At 40.2% G+C, this 21,929-nt stretch overlaps 1 protein-coding gene across 6 annotated transcripts in view; it reads right to left on the reverse strand.

The window, feature by feature from the left end:
- Positions 1 to 21: 21 nt before the first annotated feature.
- The window catches only part of sh3kbp1 (SH3-domain kinase binding protein 1), a 261,064-nt gene continuing 239,156 nt past the window's right edge, over positions 22 to 21,929 (reverse strand). For all 6 annotated transcript variants that reach the window (XM_041211025.1, XM_041211026.1, XM_041211024.1 and 3 more), the window contains 4 exons: positions 13,432 to 13,578; positions 9,168 to 9,412; positions 7,116 to 7,179; positions 22 to 794 (listed from right to left, as the gene is read on the reverse strand). In XM_041211025.1, coding sequence (XP_041066959.1) covers positions 753 to 794; positions 7,116 to 7,179; positions 9,168 to 9,412; positions 13,432 to 13,578 — 498 coding nt within the window. In that variant the 3' untranslated portion in view covers positions 22 to 752. The remainder of the gene's footprint in view (positions 795 to 7,115; positions 7,180 to 9,167; positions 9,413 to 13,431; positions 13,579 to 21,929) is intronic.

The following is a 21,929-nucleotide window of genomic DNA, read 5'->3' on the forward strand; positions in this document are numbered from 1 at the left end:
AAAGAAAGTATCCAGACAATCTTTGAAAATAGCAATTATGTATTTAATAAATCAATCTGAAATGCAGTTCTAATCTGTTTGAAATAATTCCCTCAAGTACATTACTAATGGGCACATTGAGCTGGCAACATTTAATAGGGAATTTGCTCAGGCACCAATTTTAATTTGTACATTCTCTGGTTAATTTGGTTAAGAATGTTGTTCTCACTACACCCATTGCTGTACTTTGAGGGATAATTTCAAGATACAAAGCACCCAGAAAAGGACATTTGACAACAGATGAAGACAATGTTTAACGTAGGTGTGTGATGTAGTATCACGAGAAAATGAACATACATGTCAATGCAGAAAAATAAGTGGACAACATCAATGTCAGGCATATATAAACTGGCACCCAAACATTACATTTTCTTTATTGCAAAATATCAATAGTACCAGTGTGGGCTTTGTGTCTGACATACTGAATTACTTCATTGTAAATGTGTATATATTTTATATACATACACAAAAATATATGCATTAAGCCTCCAGCTTTAGCCATTTGGACATCAGTGCATTTAGTACAGGGACAGTAAATCACTCTGCTGTTATGTGACCGAGACTATTTTGCATTACAAAACTTGAAAACCTGTTTAGAAAAGATGCAGGGGGCTAATGTTTACAAAATGAATTTGGCACAAAACTAAATTTGGCTGCATTAAGTCCTGGAGTGATCAGAAGTGTTGCTGCAGCATTTTCAATCCAGGGAACTGTCACTTTGATTGAAGTGTTTTCTTAATTCCATCCACTTCCAGCTGTAAACAAAAAATATGTAAGCTTTAGAGGATAATGAACAGAAGGCATATCATCTGTATCAAATCAATGATCCAAACACTACTGCTCTAGCGATAGGTGGCAAAAAAGACGACATGGAAGTAGGCATTCAGCCCACTGAGTTTGCTCTGTCATTCAATGAAATCAAGGTCATTCTGATAATCCTCAACTTCAATTACCTACCTTTTCCCCTCAACCCTTGATTCTCTTACTGCTTAAAAATAAATATATTCAAGGCTAAGAATAACCCAGCCTTCCATGGTAAAGAATTCCACAGAGTGATGACCCTCAGAGAAGAAATCCCTCCTCATCTCTTTTAAATGGGCACCCCCTTACTCTGATTATGCCCTCTGGTCCTAGACTCCCACAAGGGGAAACAGCCTCTCAGCATCTACCCTTTCAAGGGCCCTAAGAATCTTACGTTTCAATAAGGTCACGCCTCATTCTTCTAAACTCCAATGAGCACAGGCCCAACCTACTCAACCTCTCCTCATAAGAAAATCCCTCCATATCCAGGATCAACCTAGTGAACCTTCTCTGGCCTGCCTCCAATGCCAGTTTATCTTTCCTTTGATAAGGGGACCAAAACTTCACAGTAGTCTAGGTGTGTGTAGTGCCTTGAGACTTCCCTATTTTTTATACTCCATTCCATTTGCTTTCCCTATTACCTGCTGGACTTGTATGCTAGCTTTTCGTGATTCATACATGAGGACCCCCAAATCTGTCCATGCTGCAGCTTTCTGCAGTCTTTATTTAAATAATATTCAGCTCCTCTATTCTTCCTGCTAAAGTGCATAACCTCACTTATTCCCCACGTATTTCAACTATCAAGTTTTTGCCTACTCACTTAACCTATCCATAGACTCTTTTGTGTCATCCACAAACTTGGATGAGAAAAGTGAATGTACTTTCACCGAGTCATTAAAATATATTGAAAATAATTGTGGCCCCGGCACTTATCCCCATGACACTCCACTCTTTACAGGTTGCCATCCTGAAAAGTCCCCCCTTTATCCTAACTCTGTCTTCTATTAGTTAGCCAATCCTCTATCCATGCTAAAATTCTACCTCGACACCATGGGCTCTAATCTCATGAAGTAGCCTTATGTGCAGTACCTTATGGAAATCCAAATATATTACATCTATTGGTTCCCTTTATCTATCCTGCCTGTTACCTCAAAGAATTCTAATAGATTTGTCAGGCATGATTTCCCCTTCATGAAACCATGCTGATTCTGCTTGATTATATTATGCATTTCTAAATGCTCTGCTATTACATACTTTATAAACAGACTCTAACATTTTTCCAGTGACAGATGTTAAGCTAACGGGCCTATAGTTACTTGTTTTTTGTCTCCCTTTCTGAATAAGAGTGTTACATTGGCAATTTTCCAATCATCTGGGACATTTCCAGAATCTAAGGATTCTTGGAAGATTACTGCCAGTGCATCCACTATCTCTGTAACTACTTCCTTTAATATCCTAGGATAAAACCCATCAGGAAACAGGGGACTTATCAGCCTTTAGCCCCATTAGTTTCCCTGGTACTTTTTCTCTAGTGATAATTATTGTATTTATTTCCTCCCCCATGCCATGATTATTTAGTGTTTTTGGGATGCTTTCAGTGTCTTCTACCATGAGGACTGATAGAGTATTTATTCAACTCCTCTGCCATTTCTTGGTTCCCCATTATTATTTTCCCAGCCTCATTCTCTAAGGGGCCTACGTTCACTTTGGCCTCTCTTCCTCTTTATATATGTACTCACCACCTTTTTATACTATTTGCTAGTTTACCCTTAATTTATTTTCTCCCTTTTTTGTCATCTTTTGTTGGTTTTTAAAACTTTCCCAATCCTCTGGCTTGCCACAAATCTTTGCCACATTGTATGTTTTTTTTTTCCTTTCAATTTGATACTATCCTTAACTTCCTTGGTTAACCATGGTTGGTTTAGCTGAACTATTTTAAACGTCTGCCATTGTTCATCAACCATCTTTTCTGCTAAATGCCTTTCGTAGCCCACTCCATCTGCCCTCATTCCTTTGTAATTACCCTTAAGTTTAGTGCACAGCTGTTTCCAACCCATGTTTCTCACTCTCAAACTGAATGCTAAATTCTACAATGTTATAGTCACTGTTTCCTAGGGGATCTATTACTCTGAGATCATTTATTAAACCTGCCTCATCCAAAATAGCTTAATCCCTGGTTGGATCCATAACATATTGTTCTAGGAAACTGTCCTGAATACATTGAATTCTTGCTCATGGCTACCTCTGCCAATTTGATTTTACATGAAGATTAAAGTCACCCATGATTAATGTATTACCTTTTTTACATGCCCTCATCATCTCCTGATTTATTCTCTGTTCTACAGTATAGCTGTTAGGGGGCCTATAGACTACTTCCACCAGTATCTTCTTCCCCTTGTAATTTCTTATATCCATCCATTTGGATTGTGCATCTTCCAATCCAAGATCATTTCCACTAGACTAGATCACTCATATTTTCATTACTCATTGATTAACATGCCCATCCAGTCTCTTGCTGTTAAATGTCAGCTGCAATATTATGCCCTCTCCACTGTCGCAACTCTCAAAAGTCCATGAATACACCATTCAGCCCCTTTTGTATCTCTGCCTTTCAAGGCAATTACGGATAATCTGTATCTTCGCCATCTGCCTTGGCTTTTTTTAATACCCTTGGCTAGCAAAAATCAATGAGGTATTAACTGAACTAACATTTGCTTTTTCTGGGAGCATTCCACACTTTGGATGAAGTGTTTCCTGATTTTCCTGAACAGTCTGATTCTGATTTCAAGGTTGCACACCCCTTTCAGAAACCCCTTCACCAGCAGTAAAAAGTTTATCTACCTTATCAATTTCTTTTAAAATCCTATAAACCTCAATAAAATGACCCTGTAACTCACATTTCAAGGAATACAAAACCTAGTTTTTTATAAATTCATAAACTAACCCGTAAAATAATGGTAACATTCTGGTGAAACTCAGCTGCACCCTGTCCAAGGCAAACATCCTTTCTATAGTGCTGTACTCTCCAGCTGCAGTCTGACAATGGCTTTGTATAGCAGTCGCAATGGGCAAGACTTGCCTAATGCAAGACTCAATTAAGACAGCAACTCCTGTAATAACTGATATATCAGACAGCTAGTGTGCAAATTGGCTTGTCAACAAAAAGAAAAAGCTTCTCTGTTGTATATGTAATTCAGAAACAGTGGAGAGCAAGTCCAACTGAAAAATAATACACTGTGCACCCAGGTAAAAAACATGAGATCCCAACTAATTGTACTGAATGCTCAAGGAGTGGCAAATGGCTCCTAGTTTGATACAATTCAAGGTTAATGCACACTGGAACAGGAAATAATCCCAAATTAGTAGTTTTTCACCAATAGCAGATTTAACACAACTGGATGTAACAGGAATATGAACAGTTAAATTAGGATTGTTTATAAGGTGCTTCTTCATCAGCATCTCCATGCACTCCATACCAAATGTGATGTACTCTCAGCTAACATAACTCAGAATTCAGCTATGGGGAGCTGTGCAAGAAGGAACTGCTAATGGGGGAGCATCCAACCTGGAACTTTCCATTTCCCTAAAACAGCAGGCTGGCACTGGAAACTTACTGCAAGTTGAAACAAAACCATGGAGCACTATCCTGTTACTCTGTCTAAACACTGCTGTTAATACAGTTCCTCCATTTTACTGGTGGGAAAACTGCTCCGCAGATTTTGCTGGATATAGGAGGTAATGTGATGAAGTGTTCAACAGCATGAAGGTCTGGTTGTGCAAGTAGTGGCACCCAGTACTTTGGCTTTTTGGGAAAATTGCTAAGTGCAAAGAGAGAAAAGATATTCCACAAGGAGCATTATTTGAGATTTAATTGCAGCAGTCCTTAAATATCTGTGATTCCTTCTGTATCTGATAAACAGGTTATAATTCCAGGGTCTGCTCCATGGCTGAACCACCAGCCTATCCTTAATATATTATTAACTGCAACTCGTGTCAAAAGTGCAGTCAAATTTAGGCATTGCAAAGGCAACAAATAGCTGTAATTAGGGGATTACTTGTTTGGGGATTATGCTCAATTGTACAGAGGTGTCAAGCACAGTTTATTACAAACATGTGCTTAGTCAGTCTTCTTAGTCTCTAAGGAGCTTTAAGATTAGGAAGAGTCTTTAGCAAAATATTTTAGGGGAGTGCGCTCAAAATTCACCATCCTTAGGTTGCTCATGGTCCATAATATAACTTGGGTACAGTGGCTGTAAAGTGTATTCTGAGTCTATTTAGCCCAGGATTAATGCAACAAGAGAATGTTTTATTTCAAATGGCTAAGATATTGAAAGAACAAACAGACCTACAGTATACAACTCCTTTCACAACCTAGGGAGGTCCCAGAACGTTTAGACCTCAGCTTGACCTGTTGTCTGAAAGGATGGCACCACTGACAAGTGTGGCACTCCCTTAGGGCTACACTGGAAATTCAGCCTAGATTATGTTCTCGATTCACTGGGGGCCTCAAATCCACAACTTTTAATTGAGGCAAGAGCACCACCACTGAGGCAAATCGTAAAAACTAAGAGCACCATTCATAACCTCAGGAAGTCCTAGTGTTTTATAGCCAATGAAGTACTTTAAGTGTTATCAGCGCTGAAATGCAGGAGCAAATTTGCACCTAGCAAAGTTCTACATATGACAGTGTGATAATGATCAGGTCACCTGTTTTTTGATATTGGTTGGCTGAGCAATATTGAAGTCAATGGGAATTGGGGAAAACTCCACTGGTTGGAGTCATACTTAACTCAAGGAACATAGTTGTGGTTGTTGAAGGCCAATCATCTCAGCCCCAGGTCATTGCTGCAGCAATTCCTCAGGGTAGTGTTCTAGGCCTAAACATCTTCAGTTGCTTCATCTGACCTTGTGTTGGAGGGAAGGTCATTGAAGTGGAGATGTTCACTGATGATCGCCCAATGTTCAGTACCATTTGCAACTTCTCAGTTGTCTGTGCTCTCATGCAACAAGACCTGGACAACATTCAGACTTGGACTGATAATTAGCAAGTAATATTCATCCATACAAGTGCAAGGCAAAGACCATCTTCAACAAGAGAGAATCTAAGCATCTCCCTTGACATTCAGTGGTATTACCATCACTGAAACGCCACCATCAGCATCCTGGGGGTTGCAATTGACCAGAAAGTACTGGACCAGCTACACAAATATTGCGGCTACAAGAGAAGGTCAGGGGCTGGAAATTCTCCAGCTTCCCAAAGCCTGTCCATCATCCACAAGGCACAAGTAGGGAGTGTGACAGAATACTCTCCACTTGCCCGGATGAGTGCAGCTCCGAGAACACACAAGAAACGCAGCACCAACCAGCTCGCTTGATCAGCACCCCATTCATCACCTTAAACATTCACTCCCTCCACCACTGACACAGTAGCAGCTGTGTGCACCATCTATAAGATGCATTGTAGCAACTCACCAAGGCTCCTTAAACAGCATTTTAAACCCATGACCTTTATCACCTAGAAGGACAAGGACAGCAGATGCATGGGAACACCACTACCTGCAAGTTCCACCCGAAGCCATACATCATCCTAACTTGGAATTATATCACCATTCCTTCACTGCTGCTAGGTCAAAGACCTGGAACTCTCTTACTTTCAGCACTGTGGGTGTATCTACACCACATGATCTACAGCAGTTAAGGCAGTGGCAGTACATGCAATTCGGGGTGTACATTAAATACTGGCCTTGTCAGAGATGCTCACATCCGAAGAAATAATAATAAAAACATTAATTTTGGTCAGGGTGTCAATTAAGATTAACAATAGGATAGTCATTTTAATATTAGTAGTATTAATTAACCATTAATGTATAAATCACACTTATGATCAAATCAGTGGACTATGCATGGAAATATTCAAATAACTAAATCTGAAATAAAGAGGTTATATCTTTAGTTGTAACCCCAATGAAATCAAGTCAAGAAAAATTGGAACATAGCACCCAATGACAAATAGGTTCTGATTTAAACTCACTGATGTTACAGTGACTACGTGAAGAAATTATATTGCAGGTGCTTAAAACCTACATAAAAAAGCAAATAAGTGTTGGGATGTTGAAGCAGTAATCTAATCCATGTTAAACCCAGAGAAATTAACTATACCTTTGAAAGCACACCACTGACACTATATAAGTCCCTGAACCACCTGTCTGGTAACGTGATAACAGTTATCTGAACAGAGGATTCCATGAGCTTTATATATTAAAGATATGACTCACTTGCAATGATATACGGATCTTCTTTTCTTCATCCAACTCATTCATCAACTGTGTGATCTCTTTTCTGCCAAAATAAAGTAGCAACATTTCAACCTTTTTATATGCTTTATGTTAAAGCCTTATATAAGTGCAAGTTGATGTTTTCGTAGGCTTGAATAAGTTTGAGCTTGTTGTAATTACCTGAACTCTTTTCCCATTATCCTCAAAATAGTTTTAAATCAAAATGCATAAATGAGGATATGTTGGGATACAACGTGAGGAAGTGTCCTAGTCTCCATATTGATGTTGAGTGATTCTTTTTTTTTTGCAAAAATATACTTTATTCATAAATCTTCAAAAACATTTCGAACCATTTCAAATCACCATTACAAAAGTACAAACAGGTTCAACTTTTACCACATGAAACACAAGGTGTATCAGAACAAACAATGAATATTTCAATCAACGGCAGACATACATTTTAATCTGTACAGCCTGAGGGGCTCTTTACAGTTCCCAGCCCCCCAGTGCACTGTGGCAGAAAGGTCTTAGGCAGCGACCCTTCCCCATTGCGCCTTTGCGGCGGCTGCCCCAAGCTTAACTGTGTCCCTCAGCACGTAGTCCCGGACCTTGGAATGTGCCAGTCTGCAACACTCGGTCGGGGACAACTCTTTGCGTTGGAAAACCAACAAGTTTCGGGCAGACCAAAGAGCGTCTTTCACCGAGTTGATGATCCTCCAGCTGCAGTTGATGTTTGTCTCGGTGTGTGTCCCTGGGAACAGCCCGTAGAGCACAGAGTCCTCTGTCACAGAACTGCTCGGGATGAACCTCGACAGAAACCACTGCATCTCTCTCCAGACCTTCTTCGCAAAGACACAATCTACAAGGAGGTGAACAACGGTCTCTTCCCCACCACAGCCACCTCGAGGGCAACGTGCAGGGGGGGTGAGACTCCTGGCGTGTAGGAAGTTGAGTGATTCAAATCACTGACTAGCCATAAGTGTGGCTGGAGTGACACTGTTTTAGCCAGATTAATTAGTTTGAGTAGAAAAGCCCCTACACACAATACAGGTAAATGTACTTTATGTGCATCTATTGACAGCATTAACATTTACCACTATTCAGGAACCAAGGATCACCCTGTTACTGTTTATCAACTCATTCATCAGAAAGTTAAATTTCATGTGAGGATATCTTGCAAGCGAGTATTGAGATCACATGCCAATGACTGTGTTAATTATTCACTGTTCATCAAATGATCAAAAATGCAATTAGAAAAGATATTGTCTTACAGGAATAAAGATAACACATTTATTTATTTTCCCTGGCTATAATTTGTAAGTTCTGTCAATGAATCATTATGGATCACCAGAAACCCATGAACTTTCCAATCCTGCAAAATCTAAGAGGAAATCAGACTTTGCTACCTGCAGCCAGAATTGAGAGTCAACATGAAGCCTTCAAGCCGTGCAAGTGCTATGAGCAGCTGGTAATTTATCAATAAAAGCAGGATTTACTCAATAAGCCAATGGTGACTATTATCTGGAATTTCAGAACCTTTTGTCATTATAGTCAAGGCTGTTTACAGGGGAAATAGATGGTGTTGTGAAAACCAGTGGTTAAAATCCCAGAATCACCGATAATAAAAGCAGATTTTAACTTATTGAATCATCAAGCCTGTGATCTTGGCTTAAGTTGCATTGATGGGAATGTCTATCTTGTGACACACCACTCTGCTTCTAGGTGCTAAATGCAGGGCAGATTGGTTGATGGCACAAAGCCGGTATATTTAAGGTTTGCCAACAGCAACAGAAAGGGTCCCTTTAACAGGTTTCTTCTGAGATCTAAAGCTGGGATGCCTACAGGGAGAAAAAAGATGCTTAGCAGATTAGGTTACACTACATTTAGTTAGGAAAACACATTATTCAATCACTTAAAACTAGACACCAATATTCAAATATAATTAAGATATTCAATAACTGAAAATTTCAAAGGTTCGGCTTGATAGATAATATTCGGAGTTTACATTATGCAATCCGTATCTAACCTGTAGATAACAAAAAGCCAACTTACTTGTGCTGAGATTTCATCATTTCAATGAAACTCCTCAATTCCTTCATTTGTGCTCTCAGTTCCTCAATTGGATCCTGAGTTTTGTCACTCTTTGGCTTGAGATCAGTATTGTACTGAGATGGTGAGTTTGGTCTCTGCCCAGCTGCAGAAGTGATACCATGATGGAATGCGTGGATGGCATGTGCATTGCTTCCAGATGGCAAATTTGGAACTCCTGGTTTTGGTGGCAATGTTTTATCAGATACCTAGGACAATTCAAAGACAATTGTAGAAAGACAAATGAAAACTGCTGAGACTGATCACTATGCTGTCAAGAGTCTTAGAAGAACACAATGAGAACAAAGAAACAGCAGCAATGAAATTCACTGTGATATTCACAATAGTATGGAAATGATCCAGATCAATCCCATGAACTATTTAAAAATATACCATGAAAACTATAGCATAATTCATTCCTTCCTGTTTAACGTAAAACTCTCCAAGCAGTACCCAAAGAAAATCTATATATATCTCTGACCTTCTAGTATTGAATACAAGACCAGCTGTCCAGGCTACTGACATAGATGTGCACCTTGTTGCTGGTAACCATGTCGAAGGACTTCGGTTGGAATACGGCTGCTGGTGAATGTGACTCGAGTGTTGAAACGACTGGATGGGAAATGAGTATGTAGCAGAGTCCAAGTTGGAAAGACTAAGATTGCACGTGGTCCTACATTTGTGTGGTTAAGTAATGTGAGTGCTTATAACTACATGAGGTGTACCTTTGTTGTGTCTATTTAAAGAGAAATTCACCTTTTTATTTGAAATATCCTTCACTTGTTAATTAATGTTTTAATTTTATTAATTTTAGTTGATTTGTTACAGTGAAAGTTTTAAAACATGAAAGTTTGTCCAGTGGTTTTCTTTCCATTGGTACCATGAGCATTCCTTTCATTTTAAAAAGTTATCAGTCTCTACTGGGTGGTAACAATATGCAATTAGCAAGATAGTTGAGTATACAACTTATCAAAATTGCAAGAACTGTCCCACAGAATCATACCTTTCAGCCAACAACCCAGAGTGCTCCATTATCATCCCAGAGTACGACCTGTGCCATGGGCAGGGCATAGAAGTGTCAGCTGTGGCTCAATTGGTAGCACTCTCACCTCAGTCTCATTCCAAGATGTGAGCAGAAAAATCAAGGCTGACACTCTGGTACAGTACTGAGGGAATGCTGCACCATTGTGGATGCTGTACTTCAGGTGAAATGTTAAACCAAGGCCCTTTCAGGTGAATGCAAAAGATCTCATAGCACTATTTTGAACAGCAGTTAGCCCCAGAGTCCTGACTAATATTTATCCCTTAATCAGCGTAACAAAAAAACAGAATCTGGTCATTACCCCATTACTGTTTATGGGAGTTTGCCGTTTGCCACATTTCTTAAGTTGTAATAGTGATTACACTTCAAAAATACTTTTGTGGCTGTAAAGAGGTGGCCATGAAACACACTTTGCAAATACAAGTCTTTCTTTTTATTTGAAAATGAGGTGGCAAACTGGTGAAGCTACAGTAGTGCACTATATGGATGCTAAACAGTGGAAGTAGTAGGGGTAAGAGGTTTCACAACTGACTTTGATCAGATCAGAGCTCTGCTACATCCAGTCACAAATGGTGGTGGACAGTTAAACAATTAACAGTAGGAGGAGGGTCCATGAACATCATCCTCAACAATAGTGGAGTCCAGTATATCAGAATAAACGATATGACTCAAGGATTTGCAACCATCTTCAGCCACCACCAAGGAAGATAGCTGTGGTTCTTCACAGAATTGTTAGTGTAGAAGGAGTCCATTCGGCCCATTGTGTCTGCACCAATTCTCTGGGCATTTTATTTTGGTGCCAATCTCCTGCCTTTTCCCCGTAACCCTGCACATTGTTTCTTTTTAATTATCATCCGATGCCCACTTTAATGCCCCAATTGAACCTTGAAGGCCAATCACTTCAGTTGCAGAAAGCTGCTGCAAGAGTTCAAGGGCCAACCATTTTCATCTACTTAATCAATGACCTTCCCTCCACTAGTAGGTCAGAAGTGGGGATGTTCATTGTTGGCTGCATTGTTCAATTCTATTCCTAATTCCTCAGCTACTGAAGCAGTCCGTGTGTGCTTCTAGCAAAACCTGAAAAACATCAAGACTTGGGCTAAGTTTAGCTTCCACCTGTGTTGCAGTAGAGAACACACTGGTCAAACTCACAAAGAGCATTAACTCGGGTCACGAGCATGGTGCACTGTCCCTTCCGGTCTTCCTTGATCTTTCTGCAGTTTAATACAGTTCATTATGCTCTCCTACTCTGCCACATCCTGCTTTGCTGCTCAGTCCTACTAACGGTGATGCAGCCACCATATCTCCAGTAATTCTTCTCTTGGCATTCATGCAGAATCAAACCTGCCTAAGGGGTATCCTTTCTAAAGAAGTTCACCTTGGTGTGAGGTAGAAGGCTTGAGTGCTGCTATGACCCTGGGGGGAGCGTAACTCCTTGTAGCACAACACAAGCTAGCCAGATGGAAAGTTTAGAGCATGTCTAAAGGCAGTGCACTAATTCTTTTGTTAGGTGTTAGGGGTCAGGATAATTACCCATCTATGTAAAAATGCCTTTCATTATGGAAACAACCTAGAGATAGGACTAGTCTGTTACAGACCTACAAACATAAGCATTTACCATGAACAAACACAATCTACTGGACATCAGGAAAGATGATAATTCGAGTGGAATCTTGACAGTGAAAGAAATGGATTGCCTCATGTGTCACTAGGCTCAGGAAACTCCAAGTAATTGACTAAGAATCTATCCTTAGCCCCTTCTTTTCCACATCCAACTGCTATCCCCAGTAAAATTATTTGTAAGCACTATATGTATATTGAAAAGCAAGTTCTACATCTCCATCAGTTCTCTCTACCCTACAATTACCTTTGGCTTTCAGACTGCCAGAGCATGGATTTATCACCATGCTTTTAAGCTGAACATTAGGAATCTGCAGTTTATGGCACCTGCCTAAATCTCTGGTCCCTCCTTTGGGAGTCTATTCTCCTACCTCTAGCCACACACTCATTCCGAGGAGGACTGTGCTTTACAATGTGTTTTACAGCACTCTGTTCAACTGTGAACTGTTTTTCCAAATGCCATGTCCTCTCAGTCACCAAGGTCACTATTTTCATCAGCCCCTAGTTTCAGCAACTGAAACACTCAGCTGTGTCTTTATAATCTCCAAACTCGATTCTTCCAGAGCCCTTCTCATTGGCAATTTTCTCATCCAATCTTTATTAATTCCAACATGCCCAAAATGCAGCTGCCCATATCCTGTCCTACTCTAAACTGCACTCACTCATCCTGACAGACCTACACTGATTCTCAACATGTTTAAAAAGTCTTGCCTTCAAATTGCTCTATGGCCTCATTTGACCAAGCTTCTGCTACTTTTAGAATTTATTTTTTTCAGTGCATTCCTTTAGACTTTGGACTCTTGCATCCTCTGCATCCCCCACTTCACTCAGTCCTACCATTGGGGCAGTTTACTGTCCAATAGGTTAGCCACTAGCCACATGCAGCTAATTGTGTATCTAGGTTAGAATTATATTCCATATCAGTAAACCAACACTGAATAATGGACACTGTCATTGGCATGTGATTTTAATACTCATTTACATGATGTATGCAAGTGAACTTTAATCCTTTTGTGCATTTGTTGGTAAAACAAAAAGCAGATTGTACAAGTACTTTTTGATTGTTGTCAACACTTTGCTTCCTTGGTTACTGCATAGAGGTGGTAGATGTATGTTAAATAAATATACCTACAATAATAGAACATTTACCCTGTATAATGTGTGTAGAAGGCTACTAACATTTTCTACTAAAATTACTGCATGTGGCTGAAGCACCATAGTCACACCTCTAGTTGGTGATTTCTATTGGACAACAGTTCATTAGGAGGAGCTTTCAGACAGGCTTTGCTAAGATTCTCCTCAACAAGTCCCTCCAAACCCTCTACCTCTATCTCCACATTTATAAACCTTCTCAAAAGTCTTATTTTCTCCCAAGTCTTGAGTAATTTCTCAACTCTCTCAGCCTGGTGTTTGCATTCCTACAAATCTATAATGTCTCTCATGTTTTTTGAACATTAAAAGTGCAATATAAATAATGTTAGTTTTTCATGAAACAAAGCTGGCTAAGCCCACGTTTCAACATTATCTCAAGTACAACTGAAAAAATACAAAGTGCTGACTGCTCACTGGTAACACTGGGATAGGTCTTGGAGCTTTCTTGACAATTTCCTTTACTTTTGCTGTATTGGAATCAAGTTCTATTCTCTCGTGTTCCTCTCTATCCTCTTCCTGTGAAATTGGGGAGTCCAAGTAATCAGGACTAGAAAGCGATGGCTGCAGGAAAGAAACAAAATAAAAACAAGGCGGCATGTTAACATTGAAATTCAAGGCCTCTACCAAGTAAGTATCTCCACTGGCCACTCTCGCCAGATAAGGCTGTTTGGACAAATGAACTCATTTGCAGCTTGCTAAGGGGTAAAATCCAATGTGATTCATTTCGCATTTAAATGACTAAAAATAAAAGGTAATCCAATTAAGATTTTTGCAAAATTCACTCATTTTGTTCAGTACTTTTTCTGAATGAAAAAAGAATTACAGTTACATATTAGAAAGCAGATTAAAATGCAGTGTTCCTCACACAGATAAACGTCTACTACATATACAGCAGGTACATGATAGTGGGGCTAAGGTGTATATATTCATGTTTGGCAATTCAAGCCAAATGAACATAGCATAAAACACAATCTAACACCTCCCTTAGTTTGTGTATAAATGTATGAACTTGAAATAAACATATAGAAAATATATTACTTCAATGAACAGAATACATTGTACAAAGCAGTGTCAGATTTCACTGAGATTTTATCTTCTCTCCAAGTATTTTTTTATTTTTCAAAAAAAGTCAATACCTGGAAATATCTATTCCAATCAGCCCTGTTTATAGTGTGGGTCACAAGTGCACATTTACAAATGTTTGAAATAGAAAATGTACTTCTGTAAATCTACTTTTTCCATATAATGAAGTTTGCAAGTTTTCATGTAGCAATGGAGAGGAAAAATCATTAGTTCATACTATATGCATCTATAATAGAAACAAAACATTGCACTTTAGAAATGTAATGTTAAAAATAGCAAAGAATACTCCCATTCAGCTTTGCAGTTGGTGGAGATTTTAATAGTATGGTAAAATTCTACATTTCAGAATTTGCAGTTCTCAACACAAAGTTGCTTTTGGTGCAAGATTTCACTCTGCTTTGACATCACACTTATTTTATGTGTGGGCATTGCCATAGAAATCACAGAAAATTTATGACACAGGAGACCATTCAGCCCGTTGTGTCTGCACCAGTCAACAAAAAGCTACTCAGACTAATCCCATCTTCCTGCACTAGTACTTGTTCAAATACTAAATGCAAGTACTTTTTAAATATGGTGAGACTTTCTACTTCTACCACCCTTTCAGGCAACAAGTCCCTACCACCCTCTGGTTGAAAAAATGCTTCCTGATTTCCCCTTCTACCAATTCTTTTATATCTATACCCCCTAGTTTTTAAAGCCCCTGCTAAGGTAAATAAGTCATCCCTATTTATCTAGGGTCCTCAATTTTATACACATTAATTATGTCACCTTCAGCCTCCTCTATTCCAACATAAACAACCCAAACTCATCCAATCTTTCCTTACTGCTAAAATTTTCCAATTTTGGATCCAATTTGCCACTTGCCCTTCGATCCCAATGGTTTTCACTTTTTTGACCATGTGGGATCTTGTCAAAAGCCTAGCTAAAATCCATGCAGACCACATCCACCACACTTGTCATCCCCTCTAGTTAGCTATACATGGCCTTCCTTTAGCAATTCTATGCTGACTTTCTTAATTAATCTATACCTCTCTAAATGAAGGTTTTTCCTGCCCCTCAGAATTGTGTCTAATAATTTATCCACAACCAAAAATTGGTCTCTAATTACTTGGGTTTTCCCATCCTCCCTTATTAAACAATGGTACAAAGTTGACAGTCCTTCAACCTTATGACATCACTCCTGCAGTCAGGGTGGATTGAAATATGATGGTCTAGTCTGCGCAATTTGCTCCCTTGTTTCTTTAAGATGCTGGGATATATTTCACCCAGGCCTGGTGATTTATTCACTTACAAAGACATCAAACAAAGTATTCATTAAGAACCTTACCCACATTCCCTGGGCTGGTAATCCAGAGATCCCAGGGTAATGCTCTGGAGACCCAGGTTCGAATCACACCAAGACAGATATTGGAATTTGAACTCAATAAATATCTGGAATTAAAAGTCTAATGATGACCATAAAACCATTGCTGACTGTTGTAAAAGCCCATCTGGTTCACTGATGTCCTTTAGGGAACAAAATCTGCCATCCTTCCCTGGTCTGGCCTACATGCAACTCCAGACCCCCGGTAATGTGGTTGAATCTTAAATGCCCTCTGAAATGGCCTAGCAAGCCACTCAGTTGTGTCAAACCGTTAAAAATAATCAATAAGAAGTGAAACCAGATGGGCCATCGGCATCAACCTAGACACTGGAAATGACGACAGTAAACTCAGCCCTGTTGACCCAGCAAAGTCCTCCTTACTAACATCTTGGGGCTTGTGCCAAAATTGGGAAAGCTGTCTCACAGACAAGTCAAGCAACAGCCTGACATAGTTATAGTCATGGAATCATACCTTACAGATAATGTCCCAGACACTACCATCACTATCCCTGGGTATGTCCTGTCCCACCAGCAGGAGGTGACAGCACAGAGGTGTAGAGCGGGGAGGGAGTTGCCCTAGGAGTCCTCAACATCAACTTGGGACCCCATGAAGTCTGTCAAGAAGATACAATAATGCCTTAAATGTTATTGGAAATTATTTTAAAATAGAGTTCTAGTGATGTCTGTGTGTGTTTGTGTCTTAACTGGATTAAAGCCAGCTGGTCTAGAGGCTTTGATGCATAGAAGAGTAGGTTTGAAGTGGTAATTAGGTAAACATAGGGAAGATATAAGGTGAAGTGTAAAGGGGGCAATTTGCATTTTTAAATAAACCATTTAAAAGAATGAATGAAATATTACATCTAGCCAGAAGTCCAACAATGTTTTTATTTTTTCCAAAGCTTACTGATAAAGTTGGTGTCATGAAAGGGTTTTATTGTTAGAAGAGGTAAAGTTCAAAAACCTAGATGAGACAATGAGAATTTGTATTCAAAGAGGAAATGTGTATAAAGGAAGAGAAGGCTGTTCATAATAGAGAAGGGATTCTGAGATCTAAAGCCTCTAGCCTGTAAGCCTCAGGCTGCTGTCTGCAAGGACCCAGAGCTGAAAGAAACTCATTTTGAATTTGACTGTCCAGAATGTGCTTTGCCAGGTGTCTGTTTAAATGTGTGTTTTACTGTTGCCTTAACAGAGGCGGAACCGGGAGTCAGATTAATTAGGAGATTTTTGTAGTTATTATAGTAGTAATTTTGTAGACATATATATGTGCTTACAATCTTTCTTGTATTAATAAATGTTTAATTTAGTTTTATAAAAACCTCTTGAGACTCCGTGGTCTTATTACTGCTGAACTTAAAGCCTGCACCTCGAAACATACAAATTGCAAAACAGGTTATGACAGTTGTTTCAAGTTTCCCTCTGGGATTTGAAAAGCTCAGCATTTACCATGGTCTGGTCTGTGTCATAATAGGTCTCACGGCACCAGGTCAAACATGGACAAGGAAACCTCCTGCTCAGTACCACATACCATCCCCCCCTCAGCTGATGAATCAGTGTTGCTCCATGTTGAACACCACTTAGAGGAAACTCATGATAGCAAGGGCACAGAATGTACTCTGGGCGTGGGACTTCCATGTCCATCACCAAGAGTGACTCGGTAGCAGCACTACAGACTGAGGTGGCCGAGTCCTAAAGGACATAGTTGCTAGACTGGATCTGCGGCATGTGGTGAGGGAACCAACAAGAGGGAAAAATATACTTAACATCATCCTCACCAACCTGCCTGCCACAGATGCAGCTATCCATGATAGTATCGGTAGGAGTGATCACCGTGCAGTCCTTGTGGAGACGAAGTCCTGTCTTCATATTGAGGATATCCTCCATCATTTTGTGCATCACTACCACCGTGCTAAATGGGATAGATTTCAAACAGGTCGAGCAACTCAAGACTGGGCAACCATGAGGCACTGTGGACCATCAGCAGCAGCAGAATTGTTCTCAACCACAATCTGTAACCTCATGGCCCAGCATTTTCCCTACTCTACCATTACCACCAAGCTAGGGGATCGACCCTGGTTCAATGAAGTGTGGACGGCATGCCAGGAGCAGCAGCAGGCACTCCTAAAAATGAGGTGTCAATCTGGTGAAGCTACAACACAGGGTTACTTGCATGCCAAACAACATTTGCAGTAAGTGATGGACAGAGCTAAGCAATCCCAAAATCGATGGATCAGATCTGAAACTTGCAGTCCTGCCACATCCAGTCATGAATGGTGGTGGACAAACAACTCACTGGAGAAGGAGGTTCCACAAATATGCCCATCCTCAATGATGGGGGAGCCCCGCACATCAGTGCAAAAGGCTGAAGCATTTGCAACAATCTTCGGCCAGAAGTGTTGAGTGGATGATCCATCTCGGCCTCCTCCGCAAGTCCCCAGCATTACAGATGCCAGTCTTCGGCCAATTTGATTCACTCCACGTGATATCAAGAAACGGCTAATGGCACCGGATACTGCAAAGGCCCTGACAATATCCCGGGAAAAGTGAAGATTTGTGCTTCAGAACTTGCCGCACCCCTAGCCAAGCTGCTCCAGTACGGTTACAACACTGACATCTACCTAGCAATGTGGAAAATTGCCCAGGTATGTCCTGTACCTAAGCAACAGGACAAATCCAACTCAGCCAATTACAGCCCCATCAGTCTACTCTCGATCATCAGTAAAGTGATGGAACAGGTCATCAACAGTACTATCAAGCAACACTTGCTTAGCAATAATCTGCTCACTGACACTCAGTTTGGATTTCGCCAGGGTCACTTAGCTCCTGATCTCATTACAGCCCTGGTTCAAACATGGACAAAAGAGCTGAACTCCAGGGTGGAGTGAGAGTGACTGCCCTTGACGTTAAGGCAGCATTTGACTGAGTGTGGCATCAGAGAGCCCAAGCAAAACTGGAGTCAATGGAAATCAGGAGGAATTTTCCACTGGTTGGAGTCACACTTAGCACAAAGGAAGATGATTGAGTTTTTGGAGGTCTCAGTTCCAGGATAACACTGCGGGAGTTCCTCAGGGTAGTGACCCAGGCCCAACCATCTTTAGTTGCTTCATCAATGACCTTCCTTCCATCATGAGGTCAGAGGTGGGGATGTTCGTTGATGATTGCACAATGTTCCACACAATTTGTGACTCCTCAGATACTGAAGCAGTCCATGTCCAAATGCAGCAAGACCTGGACAATATCCAAGCTTAGGCTGACAAGCAGTAAGTAACATTTTGCACAGTGCAAAGCGATGACCATCTCCAACAAGAGAGAATCTAACCATCAATGGCATTACCATTGCTGAATCCCCCACTATCAACATCCTGGGGGTTACCATGGACCAGACACTAAACTGGACTAGCCATATAAATACTGTGGCTACAAGAGGTTAAAGGCTAGGAACCCTACGGCAAGTAACTCACCGTCTGGCTCCCCAAAGCGTGTCCACCATATCCAGGCACAGGTCAGAAGTGTGATGGAATACTCTCCACTTGCCTGGATGAGTGCAGCTCCAACAATATTCAAGAAGCTTGACATATCCAGGACAAAGCAGCCAGCTTGATTGGCACCCCATCCACGAACATTCACTCCCTTCCACCACTAAACATTCAGTGGCAGCAATGTGTCCCATCTACAATATGTACTGCAGGAACTCACCAAGCAACTTAAACAGCACCTTCCAAACCCACAACTGTTGCCATCTAGAAGGACAAGGGCAGCAGACAAATGGGAATACCACCTGGAAGTTCCCCTCCAAGCCATTCATCATCCTGACTTAGAAATATATCACTTTCCTTCACTGTCACTGGGTCAAAATCCTGGCACACTCTCCCTACAGCACTCTGGGTGTACCCACACCACACTGACTGCAGTGGTTCAAGAAGGCAGCTCACCACCACCATCTCAAGGGCAACGAGGGATGGGCAATAAATGTTGGCCTAGCCAGCGACGCCAGCATCCCATGAATGAATAAAAAAAGACAAAGGTTATTTTTTTGAGTTTACTTGCCAGTATCTTTTATGTTTTCTCTTTCTTTTTCTAATTTCCCTCTTAATTCTGACTATATTTTCTGTACTCTTCTAGGCTTTCTGCAGCATTAAGTTTTCAACATCTGACATAAACTTCCCTTTTTTACCTTATCTCACTCTCTATGCATATCATCCAGGAAGCTTCATATGTGGCTTTTTCTCTGTATGAAAATATTTACCCTCAACCCTTGAATCTACTTCTTAAATTGCCTTCCATTGCTCAGGCACTGGTTTATCTTCAAGTAACTGTTTCAAGTCCACTTTTGCTAAATCACTTCTCAGTCTGAAAAAAAGGCCTTCCCCAATTTAAACTGTTACTTGTATTCTACCATTGTCCTTTTCCATTACAATGCTAAGTCTAACTGAATTATGATTTCTACTAGAAAAGTACTCTCCCACTGAGCACCTGGCCAGCTTCAGTCCCTAAAATTGAATCCAGAATTGTCTCCACCCTCATTGGGATTGCCACATACTGGCTAAAAAAAAGTTCTCCTGAATGCAGTTTAGGAATTTTGTGCCCTCTGTCCCTTTTACCTGTGTCCCAGTTAATATTAAGAGTAATTACTGCCTTATTGTTTTTGCATGTGTCAGAAATTTGCCTACACTATCTCCCTCACTTTGGGGGTCGACAGCACACTCCCAGCAGTGTGATTATCCCTTTTACTTTCTTTATTCAACCCATTTAATCCCATCTGATGATTCCTCTATCATATCATATCATATCATTCCTTCCCACAGCTGTAATTTTTTATTTACTAAAAATTGTGGTCCACTTCTTTTATATCCCCTTATATATCTCATCTGTAAACCCTGTAACCAGGATCATTAAGCTAACATTTCTACTCCATTCTAAGCCATGCTTTGGCAATAGCCAATCATATTTCCAGAACAATCTTGTCCTCTGCTCACTATTCACTACTCAGCCTTATTCATTAAGCTCCCTGCATTTAGGTATTCACCATTAAGCACAACCAGACTCCATTTTTGTCTATTTTCAAACCTTTCTTTGCTCTCAAGCTCTCTTGCTAACTTTATGCCTTCCATTTCCAGCTCTGCTTTCTCCCCCACCCCATTCTGAATCTAGCATTTAATGCCTGCCACCAGTTGCCCTGAGAAAACAGTGGTGGGCTGTCTTCTTGAAATACCAAGTGGCTTTGATAATTGAGTGTCTTTAGGGCTTTTAAGAGGGCAGTTAAGAAGCAAGCACATTGGCATGGGACTGAAGTCATACATATAGGCCAGATCAGTAAGGACAACAGGTTTCCTTCCCTAAAGGACATAAGTGAATAAGTTGGGTTTTTATTACAATCCCACAGATTCAGGGTCATTTTTACTTATATCAGGTTTTTAATTCCAGATTTTGTTTTTAAATTTAATTCAAATTACGGTATCTACATTTCCACAGATGCTGTATGACTTGCTGAGTGTTTCCAGCGTTTTGTGTTCTCAATTCAGATTTCCAGTATCCACAGTTTTCGCTTTTGTATATATCCTCAAGTCTGAGACGAGAGTACAACCATTGAATCACAGTTGCTGTTAATTGTATAAGTTAGTGTGAAGTTTAACAGCTAACGCCTAAAGGTTTGGTTGCTGTGGACAATCCAGCTGACTTGCAGCAACTGCCAGGCTTTATCACTCAAATTCAATTATTTCCATAGCAAATCACCCCTACCCCAAATGAGCATAAAGTAGCTAATTTGGTTTTATGGAAGTTTAACAAAATCTCAGATTTCCATCCCAAATTTCAATTTCTTGCTTCATGGAGAACTAACCTGCATCCTACTTCTTTACCTTTATAGGGCCCATAGATATTTCTTATCTTGGACCTTGTTAAAATCTCCTTTGCATTTTCAGAATGAGTCTTTATATTCTGAAGCAGCAGCTCATGTGACTTGAAACTTACTTGCATCATCATGAAACAAAACCACACACAAACAAAATGCAGATTGGTCACCACATAATCAAAACAACAAGGTGAACAGGAAGATGAATAGGTGGCTCCTTAGAAAATAAAAGGCCAAATGGGATAGGAGGTGCAAAGGGATCTAGAGGTGCAGATTAACAAATCATTAAAAGTAGCAATGCAGGTTAACAAAACCATAAAAATTTCTAACAAAGCATTGAGGTTCATTTCGACAGGAATACAATTCCAAAACAGAGAAGTAAATTTAACCTTATATAGAACCTTGGTTAGGCCATTCTTAGAGTACAGTGCACAGGTCACAAGGACAATATTAGAAATGAGAGGGGACAACTATCAGGATAGACTGAAGAGTCTGGGGCTGTTTTCTCTAGAAAAGTGAAGGCTGAGAGGTGACCTGACAAGGGTTTTTAAAATTGTGAAGTGGTTTGCAAGAGTAGACAATGTGAAGACGGTTTCATTTGTGGTGAAGTCCAAA

The sequence above is a fragment of the Carcharodon carcharias genome, chromosome 18 (genome assembly GCF_017639515.1).
Source record: "Carcharodon carcharias isolate sCarCar2 chromosome 18, sCarCar2.pri, whole genome shotgun sequence".
Classification (NCBI taxonomy): Eukaryota; Metazoa; Chordata; class Chondrichthyes; order Lamniformes; family Lamnidae; genus Carcharodon; species Carcharodon carcharias.